Source organism: Poecilia latipinna, unplaced genomic scaffold (genome assembly GCF_001443285.1).
Source record: "Poecilia latipinna isolate Pla-1442-1.1 unplaced genomic scaffold, P_latipinna-1.0 Scaffold410, whole genome shotgun sequence".
NCBI lineage: Eukaryota > Metazoa > Chordata > Actinopteri > Cyprinodontiformes > Poeciliidae > Poecilia > Poecilia latipinna.
This window is the reverse complement of record NW_015113026.1, coordinates 1-17,916: the sequence shown is the minus strand read 5'-3', so window position 1 is coordinate 17,916 and position 17,916 is coordinate 1. Positions and strand designations below refer to the sequence as shown.

Here is a 17,916-nt window from a genome sequence, read left to right as displayed (position 1 = left end):
AAAGAAATCAGGCTGGAGATGTTCGGATGAAAAAGCAGAGATGGTGACTCCTGGCAGAGATTGTGAGAGGCTTCAGCTGGCAGGGTTCCAGGTGGCATGGCTATCTCGCCTCATTAGAGGATATTATTCAGAAACCCTTGCAGCAATTGCCTGTCGTCCCTTCAACCTCCCACCCACTGCAGAAGAGCTAGAAGGGACGTTTACCCTGGAAATCAAGAGGAGGGGAAAGGGGAGGAGTGAAGACGATGACATTAATAGCTAAGGGCATAACACAATCAAGTCTTTTTTTTCTCAATAATTTGACTTTTTTCCTGTCTTCACATTCTGATTTACAGGGTACTCAAAATGCAATTACTTTGAACAGACCTCCAGGACAGAGTTTAACATCAAAAGGACATGATCAAAAGGAACAAGAAGGAAAAAGAATGAGTGTAATAATCTCAGAGGCAGTCACACACGTGTCCGTTGGCACATTTCAGAGCAAGAAGACGCATTTGCGAGTTTCAGTTCTCCAACATGACAGAAAATACAAAGCAAAGCTCATTGACAAGCTTGGTAAAAAGGATCAGACGGATGCGTGGCCACGTGTGGGTGGAACCAGCCGCAGGTTTCTTTTATTGTTCTTCTTCAAGAGAAGCGCCGTGCTCTTTACCTCTCTGTGGAGTTTCTACAAAAGCGGACTCACACATCCCTCCTCCATCACTATAAATGCACAAAATGATTGCTAACAGTACAGCTTATACCTAAAGTGAATTATTCAATAGGCATCAATTATTAAGCTGTGCCGGTATTGATTAGTTCACTGATGAGTTTCTTTACAGATGAAACCTTTGGCTCTTATAGACCTAAGACGTTACTTTGACATTTGATGTTTATCCTTAGCTTTTCTTGAAAGAGTGAAGCTAAAGCCAACAAGCAGGCCAGTTAGCCTTCAAAAGGCAAAATTATTTTTCTCTACTTTAAATACAGCACATTTTTCCAAGAACATTTTGTTCTAAAGGCTTTGGCTACTAAATTCATGAGACATCTTAGTCATTACAGAGTCTACTTTTGGCTGGAGTCATTGTGTCATGTGGTAAAAGTGTGAAACATTTTGTTTCTGTTCTACTACAATGCTTCATTGAGGACTTTGGATTTTCTTTTTTTTTTTTTTTTAGTTTTTTTTAGTTGTTGGTCTTTTCTCTTAAGATTTGTGCCAGGAATGTCTCCAGGTGCCTATTTATGCTTAGTGGTAGATGTTGCTTATTAACCTCATTTATCTTCCACACTATCAGTACTAAATCTAGTTACAACATTGATTAATCGATTTTAAAGCCGTATTGATCTCCTGTAATGCAGTTTGTGTCAGAGCGCTTACTCTATTAAGGGGAAACAGTAAATGATGACAGCCAATAAATGAGCTAGGTAAAATATCATCCAAGACATTGCTATTACATGAGTGAGTCTGGCTAAGGAAAGCAATAGAGTCATTTCAACCACTTACAGAAGAAAGCCGTAAAAGAAAATTGGCAATAAAAGTTCATTTATGTTCTGTCAATTCTTAGTGTTTGAACTTTGAACTCATCTGTTGCAGAAATAATTTCTGAAACTGCTACTTGACTCGCTTCCTTTTTAATGTATTACCAACAGAGGTGTTAAAGGGATCCCTGACGAGTTGAAAATGTTGGCCTTAATATGTCGCAATTTTCCTATTTGCCTAAAAGCTGTTTGTGATACATGAAAAATATCACAATTTTTTCAAAAACTGTATATCTGTATTTTGTTTTTCACCCTCGGAGGTCACCATTTCTTTACCTGCAATGCATGGTGGGGAATTGAGGAATACCATTAGCAGGAGCTAATGTGAAAAACCAAATTGGAAGATAATGAATGGATGTTTAAAATGGCAATGAAACATATTTGAGTTTTTGTAGCACACCATTAAAATTACTGCTTACTGCAAACAGTTTGAACTAGAAACTAGAGCAGTTTGCAGCATACGCTCTCCTTTAAACAACAAGGCGACGTCACAAAGGTTCAGATACTTTTAGTCTGAAAGGAAAACAGCACACATTGTTGAAAACTTATTTTCCTGTCATACTTCTCTTTACATGTAGACAGAGGGTACCTTTACACTTTCCATTCTTCTGTTTCACACATCCTACTCTTGCGTAGCGTTGATAATGTTGGTGTCATAAACTGAGTTGCAAATCTTAGTTTTACAGTAACAGGGTATCAGGGTAGTTTACAAGTTTCTAATTAATAATGCTCTTAACGGTTTTTTAGGTTTTATCCTAAAAATATATGTTGTAAGAATCATTGTTTTGGCTAACATTGCATTAGTTTGCACTAATAGACCTCTTCCTAACTTCAAACTCACAGCTGGTGTGATTATGCATGGTAAGGAAAAAATATATTTACCTTATAAATCAGTAGTTTGTCGAAGCTTTTGAGCCACTTTAAGCATTCATTTCGTCTGCACCTTCATTATCCTCTCATATCCTTGTGGATGAATTTTGCTCCACTGTTCTTCACAACGAGATTTGAATGTACAAAGGACATTTTTCCAGGAGTTTTGTTTCACTGAGTTGAAACTTAAACCAACATAAAATTTGCTGCAACGTCTGTTTAGTAGAAAATGCTTTCTGCTGGCAACCCATCCAAACAGGCCATTTGGCATGCAAAGTGAAGGATCTTATGATTATAAATGTGGAAAACACAAAATCGCAACATTAGTGTATTAGAATAGAATTGATCAACCTGAATGTGGTTTAATTTATGAATTCAGAATGATTCACATTGGAAGCTCTTCCCTGTTGACTCTTGTTTTCTTTGAGCACTATGACAGGAAGTAGTTTATGTCATATGAAGCAATGCTTTGAGTTTATGTAGCAAGAGAGCATTTTTTTGTCTGCACAGGAAGAACCAGAAAGAACAGAGAGAAATATTATGAGCTGAATAATGAGGGAGTCAAATCCCTGACTGTCTATGCAAAGATCGGCAAACAATTGATTTGCTTTTACTAAGACGTTTTAAAGCTGTTTCATAAAGCCACCCAGTCGTCCATAGACGCTAATCCTTGCAGAGTTGTGGGTGGGGTGCCGGGATCCACCTTGGACAGATCACCAGTTAATCACGGGCAACACACACAGGACAAACAATCTTAATGGATCACAGAAAATGTCTGTGTCAAATTACATGAAATTACATGCATGATTTAGATGCTTCAAATTAATCTACTTATTAAACAAAATAAAAATGGAACATGGGTAGAAATTAAACTGGTTTTGTACAGCTCTGTATGTGAGACTTGTAGTCTGACACATTCCTCGTTGGTTATTTTTGGAACTTCACTCAGGATCGCCCTGTTCAGAGTTTGTGGGGATGTCCATCCCGGGGAAGTCTGGAAGCATCTTAGCTGGCCACTTTCTTCCTCACTCTAGCACCATGCAATTTAAATAGTTTAAAAGTAAGCTCATAACGCTGTATGAGATCACATGACCTCTTTTAAGATATAACCAAATGTCAGTGCATGTGAATCTGCTAGAGTTTTAAAGAAGACTCTGAAGCTGAAAAATCTACTTCTACTAGTATACCGCAAGGTTTTTCTTTTTCAAGTGATCACCACCTTAAAGTCCTTTCTTTCTCTCTCTCTCTCTTCTGCGAAGCTCACCAGACATAATTGACAGTAGTGGTATCCATTGATGACAACGCAAACTGTATGGAAGAAATGAAAACAGCTCATTCTCACGCTGCCGTCCGAACCGTAAAACGTTTCCAAATTCAAATCTGGATCACAGCAGCAAATCCCAACAGTAAGAGCAGCTATTTATGCAGAAAACTACATGCTCATCTGTGTCCACTTACTGCTTGCATTATAATGAGTTGTTACTGAAGGAGAGAGAAATAATGGATTGTCAGTGATGAAACGTGTCCTCGAGCTATTTTGTTCAAAATGGAGATGAGAGAACTGTAAGGCTGGAAATCCTGAGGAAGAAGTAAATAATCTCCTTTATTACACACAGCTCTGCTACATTTTTGCTTCAGGTCCCAAGCTTTTAATGGGCAGGGATAAATACACAGCCGAACACGCACACACCAGCACTCAAACACTCTCTTTAGTGGTGAAATGAGCAGCACCGCGGTGAAATAGCACCCTGATGTAACCAGATCGTTTTCTCCGTGTGCTCTGAAATCTAGTTTGCTTTCCATCGACGTAGGAACTCATAAGCATATATCCTCTTTATACCACTGGAGAATTGGTGTGTCAGACAATAAAGCGTGTCTTCCAAGGTCCGTGTACATTGTTTTCTTTGGGTAACCTCCCACAACACTGCTTTTGGTGTTGATATTCTTTATTTTTGGAGGGGGTTTTTTCTGTTTATTTTTTTTTTTACAAATGTTGCAGCTTTCTCAATCCACCACCTCTTATCTTCTCTCCTGTTCTCCATCTTTATTCTTCTTTCTACTACAACGAGAAGAAGCAATCAATCGCCTAGCAACAAAAATACTTATCCCAGGTCCTCTCACACCTGGTTAGAGACTGATGCTGAGGTCATCAGTAGATATATAGTTTCATTCATTTTCTTTTAATCTTACTTGATGGGCTCATTTTTCCCCCTCTCAGATTTGTCCTTCAGCCGGTTTTATCTGTCTTAATATATTTATTTCGTCCTGTTCTTTTCCAGGCACTCTAATCTGTGTCTTTAGGAGTGTGCATATTTCTTTATTCTCCCTGACTCTCTGTCATTTAACTCATCAAGTTATTTCTATTGCTGTGTGGTTAAAGGAAATTGCTTTCCAGGGAATGTTTCTGGATCCATTTAAGCCAAATAGATATGAAGGAAGTATTTTCATTGACTTTACTGTCACTGAAGAGCCAAAAGATAGATGTGTGCACCCTGGCTTGAGACAAAGTTATGCATTTATTTTGTGTTGTACTACACTGTGTGCACATTTATTACTGTATATTAATTATTGAGGATTATCTTTGCTTAATCAGGTACAGTGTGGTTTATCCAAAATGTTAATAAACCCCAAACATGAATGATTAAGAAGATAAAAGGGAGATTTTGGCTTTCTTAAGAGAATATCAATATGTGCACAGTTATTACACAGCTAAATGAAAAACACACATTTTCCCATCTCACTTTTATATTTTCATCTGTTTAAGTGAAACGAATAGCTCAGTGGTTTCCTATAAACATGTTTTGACATTAAAAAAAAAAATAAAAAATTGTGATCAACATAGCCACCATTGGTTTCAAAGTCATGGAATCTGTCAGTTTCAATCCGGTTCACATCAGGTGAGGAAGGGTCTCTTTACTGGATAGCCACTTACTGTAGTACTTGAATGCACGTGATGGAGCGTTGTCCCCCATTAAAATTATTGTCTCTTTAAAAGAGACAAGAAACTTCCTCCTGCATCACTGCTAAAATAAAGTCGTCCTGTCTAACAACTGGAAAAGGGTTTGGAGTTGATTTTGAGCCCATCTTTAAAACGTTCCGACCAACTCGTCTTCAATATTATCCGGTCCATACCGGTACCCCGCCTCCACCTTGCTGGTGTCTGACTGGAAATTGAGCTCTGCAGCTGTTATTGATCCAGCCACATCCATGAGACTCTTATTTCATCGACAAAAACCTTTGGAAAAATCTGTCTTCAGATATTTCTTGGACCAGTTCAGACGCTTCAGCTTGTGAGTCTTGTTCAGTGGTGGTCGGGTTTCACCCCTCCCTTCCCCGTGAAGTTCCCTGGGGCCTGAAAATTTTTTTTTTTGTTTTTTTTTTTTTTACTTCTTGATGCTCCAGGTAGGTTGCAGTTATGAACAGGGTGATAACAGGTTCCTGGTGAGTTCACACTTGAGTCTTCTGAAATCTTTGATGGTTAATTTGCAGCTTTCTTTTCTCAGCACATTTGGTGCAACCTTGTTGAATATGTGCAGCAAATTGTCTGACGGTTTCATGTTTGAGCCTCAATATCGTTGCAGTTTCATCCTTCTAAAAAACTTTTGGTTAAGTTTTGACTTCAGAGTCAGTTAGATAAATATTTTTTTGGCCATTGTTGCCTAAATAAAATAATCTGCCTAATAATTATGCACACCTTTATGTAGGGTGTTGACCTCCTCAGGCCACACCTTCGAATTACACAGATACACATCACCTGCTATGCTTAAATCCATTAAGCATTCAGGTATGTCCAGCTTGAAGTTAAAACATCTGAATAAAAATATGGTCATAATAATTGTGCACCCATTGTAGAACATAAAATCCAAATAAAATACATTGAATTTTGTGGCTGTACCATTCAGGCAGTCTTTATAACTTCATGGCCTCCAATAGTTTGTTTGTTTTGGACTTTGTGCATTGATCCAAATCAAGTCCTGAAGGGACACTGCAAAGAAACAAAAACCACAGCAATAATAAAAATCTTCAAACGCGTCTTTAAAAACAAAGTGAGAATTGTTGAGTTGCCTTTAAGGTTTTCACAGCACATAATGCTGTAGTGGTAAACAGGGAGCGTTTTTCTACCATAATTGCAACACAGGCGGTGACATGTATGCTGTTTAAGTTGAAGAGTAGTAATTATGACTTTACCATGAAATTAGTGCGTAAAGAACAGCAGAATGGCTGCTGCAGAGAAAAATGAAAGGTATTTATGCTCGGAAAACTTTACTAAATGTTATTTTAACAGACCACAAAGGTAAGAAAACAGCACCTATACAAATGATGCTCCGGCAAGCAGAAAATGTGCTCTGAAAACATGTCAGCATTAGTCTCAATAACTATTTCCTGTCATTTTAAATAGTTATGATTCTTTTTGGATTGAACAGAGGTTTTATTCTAGTTATACGATTCTCTTTTGTACACCGTTTAGTTGTTGTATGTAACCTGTTTTAGTGTTATTTATAGTTAGTCTAACATTAAAGCAGCCAGGGTCTCATCTCTCTGCTGCTTCTGCCCAGACTGCTTTTAATAACCCACACCGGCGTTTTTCCGTCCGAGCTAAAATAAATCATTTAAAGACGCGTGTCTTGATACGTCTGATTCATCATGTTGGTTTTTATTTATGCACATCATGATACCGATTCCGTCGACTCTCACTTGCAGTCAGCAAATCCCACGTTCTGTAAAGTAGTTTTTCCTGCCTTTCCTCATATCTAGGATAGTGCAGCGTGCACATAATTTCTGGTGAAGGATTTGTTTTAGTGAGCGGTGCTCCTGCATGCTCGCACGCAGGTGCATACGCATTAAGCAACCTGCCATATAAATGTCAGCTCCAAATCCTCTGCAGGTGAAGCCGAGGCTCGTAGTGCAAGTTGCGGTGATTTGCATTTCACAACGCTCCTCGCAGGCACACAAATGCACTTTAAAAGCCGGTGTGGCAGCTTCGGATGCCGCCGTCGTTTATATGCATGTGTTTGTGTCCATGTAGTCACGCCCCCACTGTGTAAATCAATATTGCAAATGAATCTTATCTGTGATGTAGGCTTCAGAGCCAACTACATTATCTGTGAGTTCATCATTCAAACAGCTGGGGTGACAGAGAAGGAGTGACTCAGTGAAAACGTCTTAAAATATGCATGTTGTTTAACAGATGATTTATTCATGAGGGGGCTGTGTTTGCCATTAAGTGTAGGCTGCTGCTAGGTCACTGATGTCGATTCACAGAGGGGGGAAAAGTACACAGTTTGGATTGCAATGCAATAGATTTTGTTTGTGTTTAATCGATATTGGACCAGAGTTCTGGGATGAGTTAGAACCTTTCTGTGTCTGTCTCGCTTCCAGATTTTGATCCTAACCTTGGCATGATGGCTGGAATCACCCCCATAAACCCCATGATGCCCGGCCTCGGCATGGTGCCCACACCCGTCTCCCAGGACGTTCCAGTCGTGAAGGAGATCATCCACTGCAAGAGCTGTACCCTCTTTCCCCCCAACCCCAGTAAGTCACAATACCAAACTAATCCTACTTTAGGCTGTTTCCACATGTGAAGCGTTATGCGCTGCGGGGCAGGAGCCAAAAGAAAGAAGAAAAGGGATCTTTATGAGGTCATCCTCTGTTGACAAAGCCAGAATAAATTGATTGAAACATAAGAGGCTTGTATTATCTGACCGTTTTTGTGATATAAAAACTTGCGGTTCGTTTCCTTTTGCTTTTTAGACTCAACGTTGGCCATGAAATTGTTGGAACTCTCCTTCCAGATCAGAGCAGACCTAATTTTGGTTCTGTACGTTACCACAATGAATGTTACATAAAGCAACACAGATGCTGTTGAAGCTCAGATTTCCAGCTTTAATTCAGAGGGTGAACAAAAGAGTTGAATAAAAATGTGAGGAACTAAAGCATGTTTTCTTTATATTTTCAGGTATCACTGCTTTGCATATTTCCCCCAGTACCTGATTGAATAGTGGAAATTTTTCAGTGGATTGAAAACTTTAACTTTCTGAAGTTTTATGCATAACAGATCTGTCTCTGTCTTTCATAATAAAATAAGATCGAATTGTTTATTTGCTAATAATATAAAGAGACACATTGTGGAAGCTTTTAGGTCACACATTCAATTTGTCTAGAGATGTGTGACTTAGTCTGTCATTTATGAGTGATTGTTGGCACCTTTTGCTTTTGGATTTTATTGTTTTTCCAACAAACGTGTATTTTTCAAAGTAAATCTAATCATAATCTTGGAGTGGTTTTATTTTTGCACAGACAGAACATTAGTTGTATATCTCTAGTTTGTATTTTCACTTCAGTAAGTCCTTAGAAACATATACAACGGCTAAAACAAGCTAATTAAAATTTTACTTCAGCTGCAAATATTTTTTTTTCTTCTTATTCACGACTCAGGAGCAGGAAGAGAAATGAACAGTTTCAGGAGAACTTGCACGCCCTAAGGTTAAATAAAGGATCAGCTTGTCTAGAAAATCCCCAGAACTTTAAATCCTGTCACAATCAATCTCTTAAACAAGTAAAACTTTTTTTTCCCATGTTGCTGCTGCCGTGATATGCATACATGAGTGGAAAAGTCAATGAGATTGCTCAATTTGTTTTAGACTTAGTTCTTATCTCCTTGTCATTGAATTTGTTTAACATATCTTTTTGATGTGGGGTTCAATCTTGAGTCCAGCTTTACTTTCTCACCTCTTGTTTTTCCACTGTCATCTTATCTTTCCACTTCTCCGTTTCTTTTTGTCCAACCTGCTCTTTGTTCCCTGTTTTGATCCCCATCTCCGCATAAGATCTTTGTTCTTGCCTTCTCTGTCCTTTTAAGAAAGAAACAGCTAATCTCAAGGCCCAGTATTTTCATCAGCCGGGCAAAACCGCCTGGACCTGATTCCTCTCATGAAAATCTACTAACTCAACAGGCAGACGCCTGGCAGGTGAGACGCCCAGAGGGAACCGCCTTATATTACGATGGTGGTGGATTGATAGTGCAGCTCTCAGAGACGTGCTGCCAGAGTCTGCAGAACCTCATGGTGTCTCTTCGAACAAATTAGTCTTGAAAAGGGCCAGAAGAAAAGCAGCTCACGTGTTGGTTTGCAGTACTCTCATCCATAAGTCGATAAAAGAGGTTTTTTCATCATGACGCATCGTAGGGCATGCTGACATCACAATCGCCAACCAATTAGGATTGGTGTAATGAAATGAAGGCTTCTGATAAATATGTCTGCCATAGAAAGGCATCCCAATCTCATCAGTTCTCAGCAGACTTTGAAAACTGATGTGATGCAGGTAACCTAAAGACTTGCCTTTAATCTGCCTTTAATCTGTGGACACAGTAGTATTTCTGTTGATATCTTAGTTGCTGATAATTTGTCCTTGAATCGTTTCAACAGTAAAAGCTAGGACAAATAAGGGTGCAACACGTTATGTTAGAAATCCCCTAAATGAAAACCTAATTAGTTAAGTTTTTGTCTTTTTTTAATTAAAGGAGTACAGAATTGAGCATCTCCTTGGAATATTTAGTGGATGTCTCTAAATGAAGGTATTTTCTCTGAAAAAGTCAACAAATGCATCTGTGTAGCTTAGAAATTTGCTTTGGCAGGATTTTCTTCTATACTGGCATTTAAGGACTCTGCATCAGCCTTATGCTGTGTTCAGACTAAACGCACTCCCTACAGAATTACCGTCGTTACCTTGACTCGACCAACATTTTCTAAACCAGCCTGTTCTTTGACAGCAATTTTCCTGTGTTCATCCATTTTGGTATGAGCTGAAAGTTTTGCTCTCTCTCTCCCACACACAGCTTTTCCATTAACCATATAATTGTGCACAATGAAAACATGATATTTGCTTACTGGATAAACGGCAATTTTGAAAAAAACAAACACTTTTTTTCAATTGAAGGTTTTTGGGCTATGATGATATAGTTTGTCAGCCATTTTGAAATGGATGTATTTCAGAAGACTTCAAAGGAAACATTTTTTCACATCACGCGACACACAATCAACAGCCGGATGCTACTACTGGTGAAAACAAGACATGTAGCTGGTTCCAGAACTCTCACAGTATTGCACAGCTCATAAAATGTTGTGTCAAAAAGTTGATCAAAAAGCACACGGGACATCAGTACATTTTAAATTGTTTATCAGCAATGTATTCTGGGTGCACTAAGCGTTTTTAAAGTGAGCAAGAATGTTTTCCCACCACTTTAGCTTCCTTCCCTTATTGTTGGCCCTAAATATTTTTGTCAGTGTAACTTTGTAGCACTCAGCATGGTGTGTTCATGTCTTGAACAAGGATTGGATTTTTGAGTTTTACAGTCAGAAAGGTCACAATAAGGTTTATGCAAACAGAAAAAAAGTCATCAACCAATTTCTCAGGCCATCTTAAATCTTAAAAATAAGAACCAGTATGAACAATGGATGTTTAAAATTTTTTAAATGCTTTTTTAAAATGTCTGTTAAAAGGATAGCTACTTTCAGCAGGAACTGTGGCTTATGCACCCATGAAAAAGCCCGTCTCTGATCCATTCTATTTTTATAGTATTAGACATCAAAATTTCATCTCTTAATTCATTTCAGTCCTGCTATCAGAGGTCACTGGGACAGACCCAGAAATTGCAGTGCAGATTAAATGACCGAGCTGGACTGAAAGTATTTCATACTCTGACATCAACACTGGGAGAGGAGAAAAACGGCCTTGATTACCTTACTTTGTATTTTTAGGACTGTTTTTGTCCTAATCTTTCCAACATTTAAAGCTGGATTTCTGCACAAAGAGGCAGCAGTTTTCACATGGAAAGAGGTAAAATGTGGGTGGTACTTTAGTTTGATTTCTGAGGATTTTAAGTTTTAGTGTCTGCTTCACTGAAGCTCTGGTTTCTCCCAGTGGGACACGGCAGACAGGTGCAATATTATAGTGGCATGTCATTATTTCAGACTGCATGCTGTCAGACGTTCTTTCAGATGTTAAGTTGGGATTTTAAAGGAGAATCTATCAAGAAAGTGAAGTAAGTTTTTGGCGCATGAAGATGTAAAAAAATGAAAACGTACAACTTATTTTATTTTTTTTCTTTTGGCTCAAGTATCTTGTTTAATCGTTAATTAATCAAATAAAAGGGGACTATTGTTTATGGAGCACCAATCTACCTGTTTAGCTGCCCATTCACCTTGATTCTAATCTAATTTAAAGCCTGGGAGGTCACCTGTTGGCAGCAGAGGACCGGCTCTCAGTGGTTGCTGCAGATTAGCTGCATTAAGGCTTTCAGCAAACATCAGAGGGAAAAGCACTTGTGTCTTGACGGCCAGGTTGCACATATGGTGTCCATCACAAGCAGTCATTGCCCTCTGGCTGCATGCTCTCAAGCTGACACTGCGTGCAGCATCCTCACTCACTGACCTTTTAGTTGAGAAACAACAGCCCCCTTCAGCTCTCCTCCTGATTCCTCTTTTTTTCATCCTGTCAGTGTGCCTCACCTCTAACACACTTGAGATTTACATCCACAAGAAGTTAGTTTTTCTTTGTACCGTCCACTTTAACTTTTCGCTAGACATTCGCCCTACCTATTCCCACTTCTGCTTTCTGTTAAATCCCTTTTGTTGCTTTTTCTAAATCCTTTGCAAACTTTTTTCCACTTGACCGAATCAATTAGATTTTGTTTGCTGATATTTTTCATTCAAAGCTCCCTGGGTACTCCATGGGAGGTTTTTATATTCTTCAGATGATAAAATCAATTTTTTACACATTCTGTTTACCTGTCATAGGAAAAACAAAACACTGGTTATTGGTCTCTGTGGAAATTGTTAGGAGCTAAATGCGAAGCTCATAGGATTAGAAATAATAGACTTTATTTTTCTCTACACGCAAAAAGAGATTGCAGATGTTGCAATATCCATGACTCATCTTATTGTTGTTCAGTCATCCATGTGCTAAATGGCTTTAAAAATAGACAATCTAACTTTATTGGTCCACAACAAAATGAGAATTGTCAGAACAACCACAAATGGCTCAAGCTTGTTGTGCTAAAAACCCAGATGCATTCACATCACTGCCTGCTGTTTGTTCCTATGTGACATAAATGAACTTAACATGTTTACTTGAGTGTGTCTAAGAGTCGTTTCTGTTAGCTCTATAATGGCTGACGCCTCCCTGCTGTGGCATCGCCTCGCTCCAGGAGTGGGTGTTTATCGAGTCATGCTGATGGATGGTGATCACCTTTCCTCAGTGAAGCGGTGGCCACACATACCGGCTGGCTCCTCGGGCAGCGTTGAGCTACGAACAAGCAGACTTTTTTGCTTTCATCAATATCCATGCGGTGGCAAGGGAACAACTTTGGGAGTGTGTTTAGGGTCGTCCTGCTGGAAGGTAAACTTTCATCCCAGGCTCAAGTCTTTAGCCTGTTTCTGTCTCCAGCTGTCTTCTCATCAACTAGATTTTCCTAGGCATTTTCATGCAACATATGTAAAGAATTCCCACAAAGAAAGGCACTAAATATATATAATATGCTGTAATAGTTCATAGCATGCTCCTTTTTTTGTAAAGTTGTTTTTTTGTCTGCTAACTACATTTGTGACATTTTCTATAAAAATGAAAAAATGGTTTTTTTTTATTCTCTTTACATACATGTGTTAATTTTCTTTATTTTAAATCACAAAAACAAAAAAATAATTAGTTTTTTAATTTAAAAATGGATATTTATAAAATAAGCTAATCTGTTTCAAGTAGCAAAAACATCAACTGCTGCTGTTTGAATACTTACTTTCTTCAATATTCCTGAATTTGTTGCTATGGTTACACTTGTTTTCTCCCAATATTGCTAGGGGATACTTTATGTCACCTCACTGCAAACATCCTATTTAGTAATTAGCTGTACTGGAGTTTATTTATGCAAACGGTAATTAATACAAATACACACCTTTTTTTTAGAGACGTATTCACAAAAATCTTTATTGAAAACCATTAAATCGCTCCAAAAAAAACAAGTCTGTGACTTAAATGTGGCGAGGTGGTGTAGTCACAGAAGCTAATCACATTATAGCCTCCTGCAAAGTACAGCCATTTCTTCATGTTTTTAACATTTCTTTAAAATATGGGTGTTTTATGCCTTTCCTGCTAAATCGATTTTTTTCAATCTTTTCCTGTTTTATTCAAATAAATTGAACACAATGTAATATTATGTGTACTTTAAAACACTATACATCTCAGCTCAGGGCTATGCATCTTTGTTTTGCTCCTGTCTCACCTTTTTCTCTGTTGTTTCTTCTTGGCAGCAGATATTTGTGATATAATTTCCACAGTGAACGCTGGGAGGGAAAAAAAAATAAATACTTCCTGCTTGCTCTTTCTCTCTGTCGTTCCCTCAGGTTTCAGCTGCTTATTATTTTTCCATGCAAATGCAATCACTTGGAACACTCACCCATGTTTTCATAGTTATTATGATATAATGTATTTATTGTAATCTGGAAATCACGAATGGTTCATCCGGATCTTGTTTGTGGCGCATTTGCATAAAATCGTCTTTTGCCATAACAGTGGGAGTCGACGCAGCGGGAAGCCGAGGGGATTGCGAAATGATCCCACTCTGACTTTTTAATGGTTACCAATTAATTACCAGACAAAATAACAAGAAGTTTTCTCTGCCAAAAAAAAAAAAAAAAAAGGAAAAATGTTTGTATTTAATTTGCAGCTTGGCACATTTGGACGTTGCTGCAGAGCATCTGTTTCCCCTCTCTTTGTCCTCGCTGCTTTATCAGCCACTCGTGGACCGAAAAGGTCACTTAATTTGGAACTCTTTGTTGAATCTGCCAGCAAAGCCGTTTCCTGCCATCACAAGCGTTTTCTAAACCACATTTTTCTTCTCCTTTTTTTTTTTTTTTTCCTGCCCATCTCAACTCAAAACTAGTTTAATCCGCCAGCTCCGGAGGTCAAGGAATGACACCTCTGTGAAAATTTTGCTACCACAGTCACATTTTAAGAAAAGACGAAGGAGAAAAGATTGATGCTATTTTGTTAGTGTGTGTGAAAGTGCGAGAGATACAAAGATTAAATCTTTGTACAGATTTTGTGGAATCTGAGAACTGTGCATAAGTAAAAAAAAAAAAGTTCTTTCTACATCGGCTGCGTTGATAATATGCAATGATAAATCACTTTAGCTAAATAAGTTATGTATGACAAATTCTTCCAGGCGGGTGTTTCTTTTCTGAAATTGTAGCTGGGGGTTGAGCAGACAGAGTAGGATACTCTGTCTATGTAAAGCTTGTCAAAATTTGTTCATTTATCCTTTGACTTTATCTTGTTTACTGAGGAACTTGTTTCTTCAGACATTTATTGGTGTTTTAAGTTCTGCTACGGCGTAACAGAACTTATGGTAACCAGCAACTGCTCACCATAGCAACCAGTAACTGACAGTTCCTTTTTTCTGTTGCCGTCTCCAGCTGTGGGGCAGAAGCTGCTGGACTGATGTTAATCACCAACTTAATTTCCTCCTTTGCTAGAATAAATACAATGAACCTGACTGTGTCTGTCCTGAAGTCAACCTACTGGGTCTGAGGTAAACAAAGAAGGGTTACATATATATAAATAGCCATCATTCCACCTGTTTGTGTTTCCAACAGAAACGGTTTGAATTTGAGCTTCAGTTGCAAAAGTTAAAAGACTTCAGACTAGACGTCAGAGTAGTTTATTGCAAGACGAAGGGCTTCAGGCTTGATTTGGACTTAAAAAAAAACATGACTTGTCAGCATCTCTTTCATACATCCATCTAGTACGTTTTTCCATGTTCCATACCATAAAATGACAATGTTGAATTCATATTTTTAAAACCTGTTTTGCTGTCTGGCTTTTAAATAAATGCGTCTCCACACCAGACAATGTCAGCTGAAAGTTACCTTGCAATGCGGACTGACTCCTAAGATGCGTCTTATTTTGTTTTGCAGAATTGGATCAGCCACCCTGTTGAGAAATCCCTCCAGGTTGTTTTCATTCACCCCATTGTTACTCAGATCTCTTTGCTGTAGATGAGGGTTAGACTAAAGATAAGGCTGTCACTTTATTTGTGTAGAGTAGCTGTTTGTGCAGCTGTGAATTGTACAAAAACAAAAGCGTGACCTACGTCCGTAAAGAAGAAAATCAAGAATGGAACGGTTTGAATGATTTAAAACACTTCTTGTGACCCAGTTTAACAGTTTAAAAGAGAAAATGCAGCAGCCGTAGTCAGTGTACCTAACAGGTTCTCAGTTTTTAAATCATGTTGGTCACAGTTAACATATCTAAATGAATCAACATTACCCCACTCACTTCTTATCTCCTCTACGCTACACATGGGATATTGAGCCAAAATCAACCCATTTCGGCTCAGAGTATTGATATTTGCTGGGATGGATACAGCAGTGTGCAAGGCCTTTTTTAGCAGATATCTAGGAATACAGCATCCTCAGCGTTCCACTGATTATTCGGTTCACTCCTCATAGACCCCACTAATCACATTCATCATGGATGAGAAGCCTGATCTATTGGAGATTAGATCAGTCAACACTCATCTGTGTTGAATAAGTGATTTCTGCAGTGCAGGGAACCTTCCACATGAGAGGATTCGCAATCACATTGTTGCCAAAAGGATTTCATTTTCATGCTTTCATACTTCGGATGGTTTGATTTTTAGCATTTATCTAACAAAAACTGATCTGAACATGTTGCTCAAAGTTATCATTATGCATGCTTTTAATCTTTATAATTTTGTAGGTCATAAGTGTTATGTTTTAAATGTGACTTAATTGAAATTTGCAGCTTCAACCTTCAAAATTTGGCTGTTTAAAAGGTCTTTTTTTCCATGTTATGCTGATTTATTTCTTCTACTTTAGACACTGTTGAGAAGTGACCCAAGTTATATTTACTCTGAATTTTTGGAAATAAAATTTTTTTATTTTATTTTTTTTTTCCACAGTGAAAGTGTTACATTTTTAAAAGCATCCCTAAAGGGTATGCAATAATTTATACATCCATCCAATTGTGTTCAGGTCTGGAGCTCAGAAAAGTTGTATTCCTTTTCATGTCTAAAATTCAAGAAATGTGTAAAACCGAGTGAACAAAAGTATGAACAAGGCAGCCAACGTTGCAATGTGATGGTGTTGTATATGGAACAACACCCTCACGTTTCTGTGCAGACCCATAGACCCATACATTGTGAATTGATGAAACGTTTAGAGATTTTTTATGACTGATAGACAGCAGCAGACAACTTTATGCTCACAAACACCTACTGCCTCCTCCGTGGCCTGGCTGTTGACTCTTCTTAATCTGTCTGTCCTAGTAATGGGATAAATTGTGTTTTTCCGATTATTTTATAATCATTTGGCCCATGCAAAAATAGAAAAAGAGAAGAAAACCTTGAACTTCAGGGAAATAACTTTATGTTGAATCAAAAACATTTTACAGATGTATCAAATATTTTTAACTAATTCATGTTCAAGGATACTCCATCTAATCAATAAATTAGATTTATTTATTTATTCATTCACTACTTCATTACTTTATGGGTTAAAGCACATTGTGGCTCTGGATTTTCTGCTATTCATTGAGAATAAAAGCACATTTATTTAAAAAAAAAAAATTGATCTGGCACCCTGCCTATTGGCAAAATGAGTAATGAAAACAAATGCTGCCATGGTGCATATTGTTTTCAGCTTCTCAAAGAGCATAACTCACATTCAAAATTAGATTTCACTTTTGCTCAAACAGCTGGATCGTTTCTTCAGTTTGTGTATTTCATTTTTATTATCTCTGCATGAATGTCAATGGGCAGCATTACATTAGTTTGTTTATTTATTCTGACTTTGCTTTTGTTTATTTCTGTGTGATTCACAAAGCAGCACCTGGGTTGTTGAGTTTAAGCCTGAGGGTAGTTTATTTTTTGCATAGGTTCTCCCTATGTGGCTGTGCATGTTGGATTTGTCTTTAAATCCAACTTCCTGAAAAAATGACTTGAGGAAGTTGCCTGGAAATGCTCAAGCCTCACTCCAGGAAGCACACGCTGAAGAAATCCAGCATAAATTACATTTTCCACATTCACTGACTCCATATTTTCACTTTGAACAGACCTACCTCCTCCTGCCACAAGAGAACGCCCTCCAGGTTGCAAGACTGTGTTTGTTGGCGGTTTGCCGGAGAACGCCACAGAGCAGCTCATCATGGAGGTCTTTGGACAGTGTGGCGACATCACGGCGATTCGCAAAAGCAAGAAGAACTTCTGCCACATCCGATTCGCAGAGGAGTCCACAGTGGACAAGGCTCTCTTTTTGTCTGGTAAGTTCTGATAGCTGTTAGACTTTGGTTGTGCTAATTTAGTGCTTATTGAGCACAGTGCTGGTCAGAACTGTACATGTACCGTTATTTGAACCCCTTTTTTCCAGGATTGAACGAAGAACTTTCCCAGATAGCACAGAATGATTGAAACAACATTGAATCAATGTCAGCCAGAAACATTGAATCAACGTTGAA

General features: G+C 38.2%; 1 protein-coding gene across 4 annotated transcripts in view; it reads left to right on the top strand.

The window, feature by feature from the left end:
* Positions 1-17,760, top strand: part of LOC106950594 (ecto-NOX disulfide-thiol exchanger 2-like) — a 175,247-nt gene extending 157,487 nt beyond the window's left edge. For all 4 annotated transcript variants that reach the window (XM_015037549.1, XM_015037550.1, XM_015037551.1 and 1 more), the window contains 2 exons: positions 7,768-7,923; positions 17,515-17,760. In XM_015037549.1, the coding sequence (XP_014893035.1) occupies positions 7,768-7,923; positions 17,515-17,732 (374 nt within the window). In that variant the 3' untranslated portion in view covers positions 17,733-17,760. The remainder of the gene's footprint in view (positions 1-7,767; positions 7,924-17,514) is intronic.
* Positions 17,761-17,916: the final 156 nt, after the last annotated feature.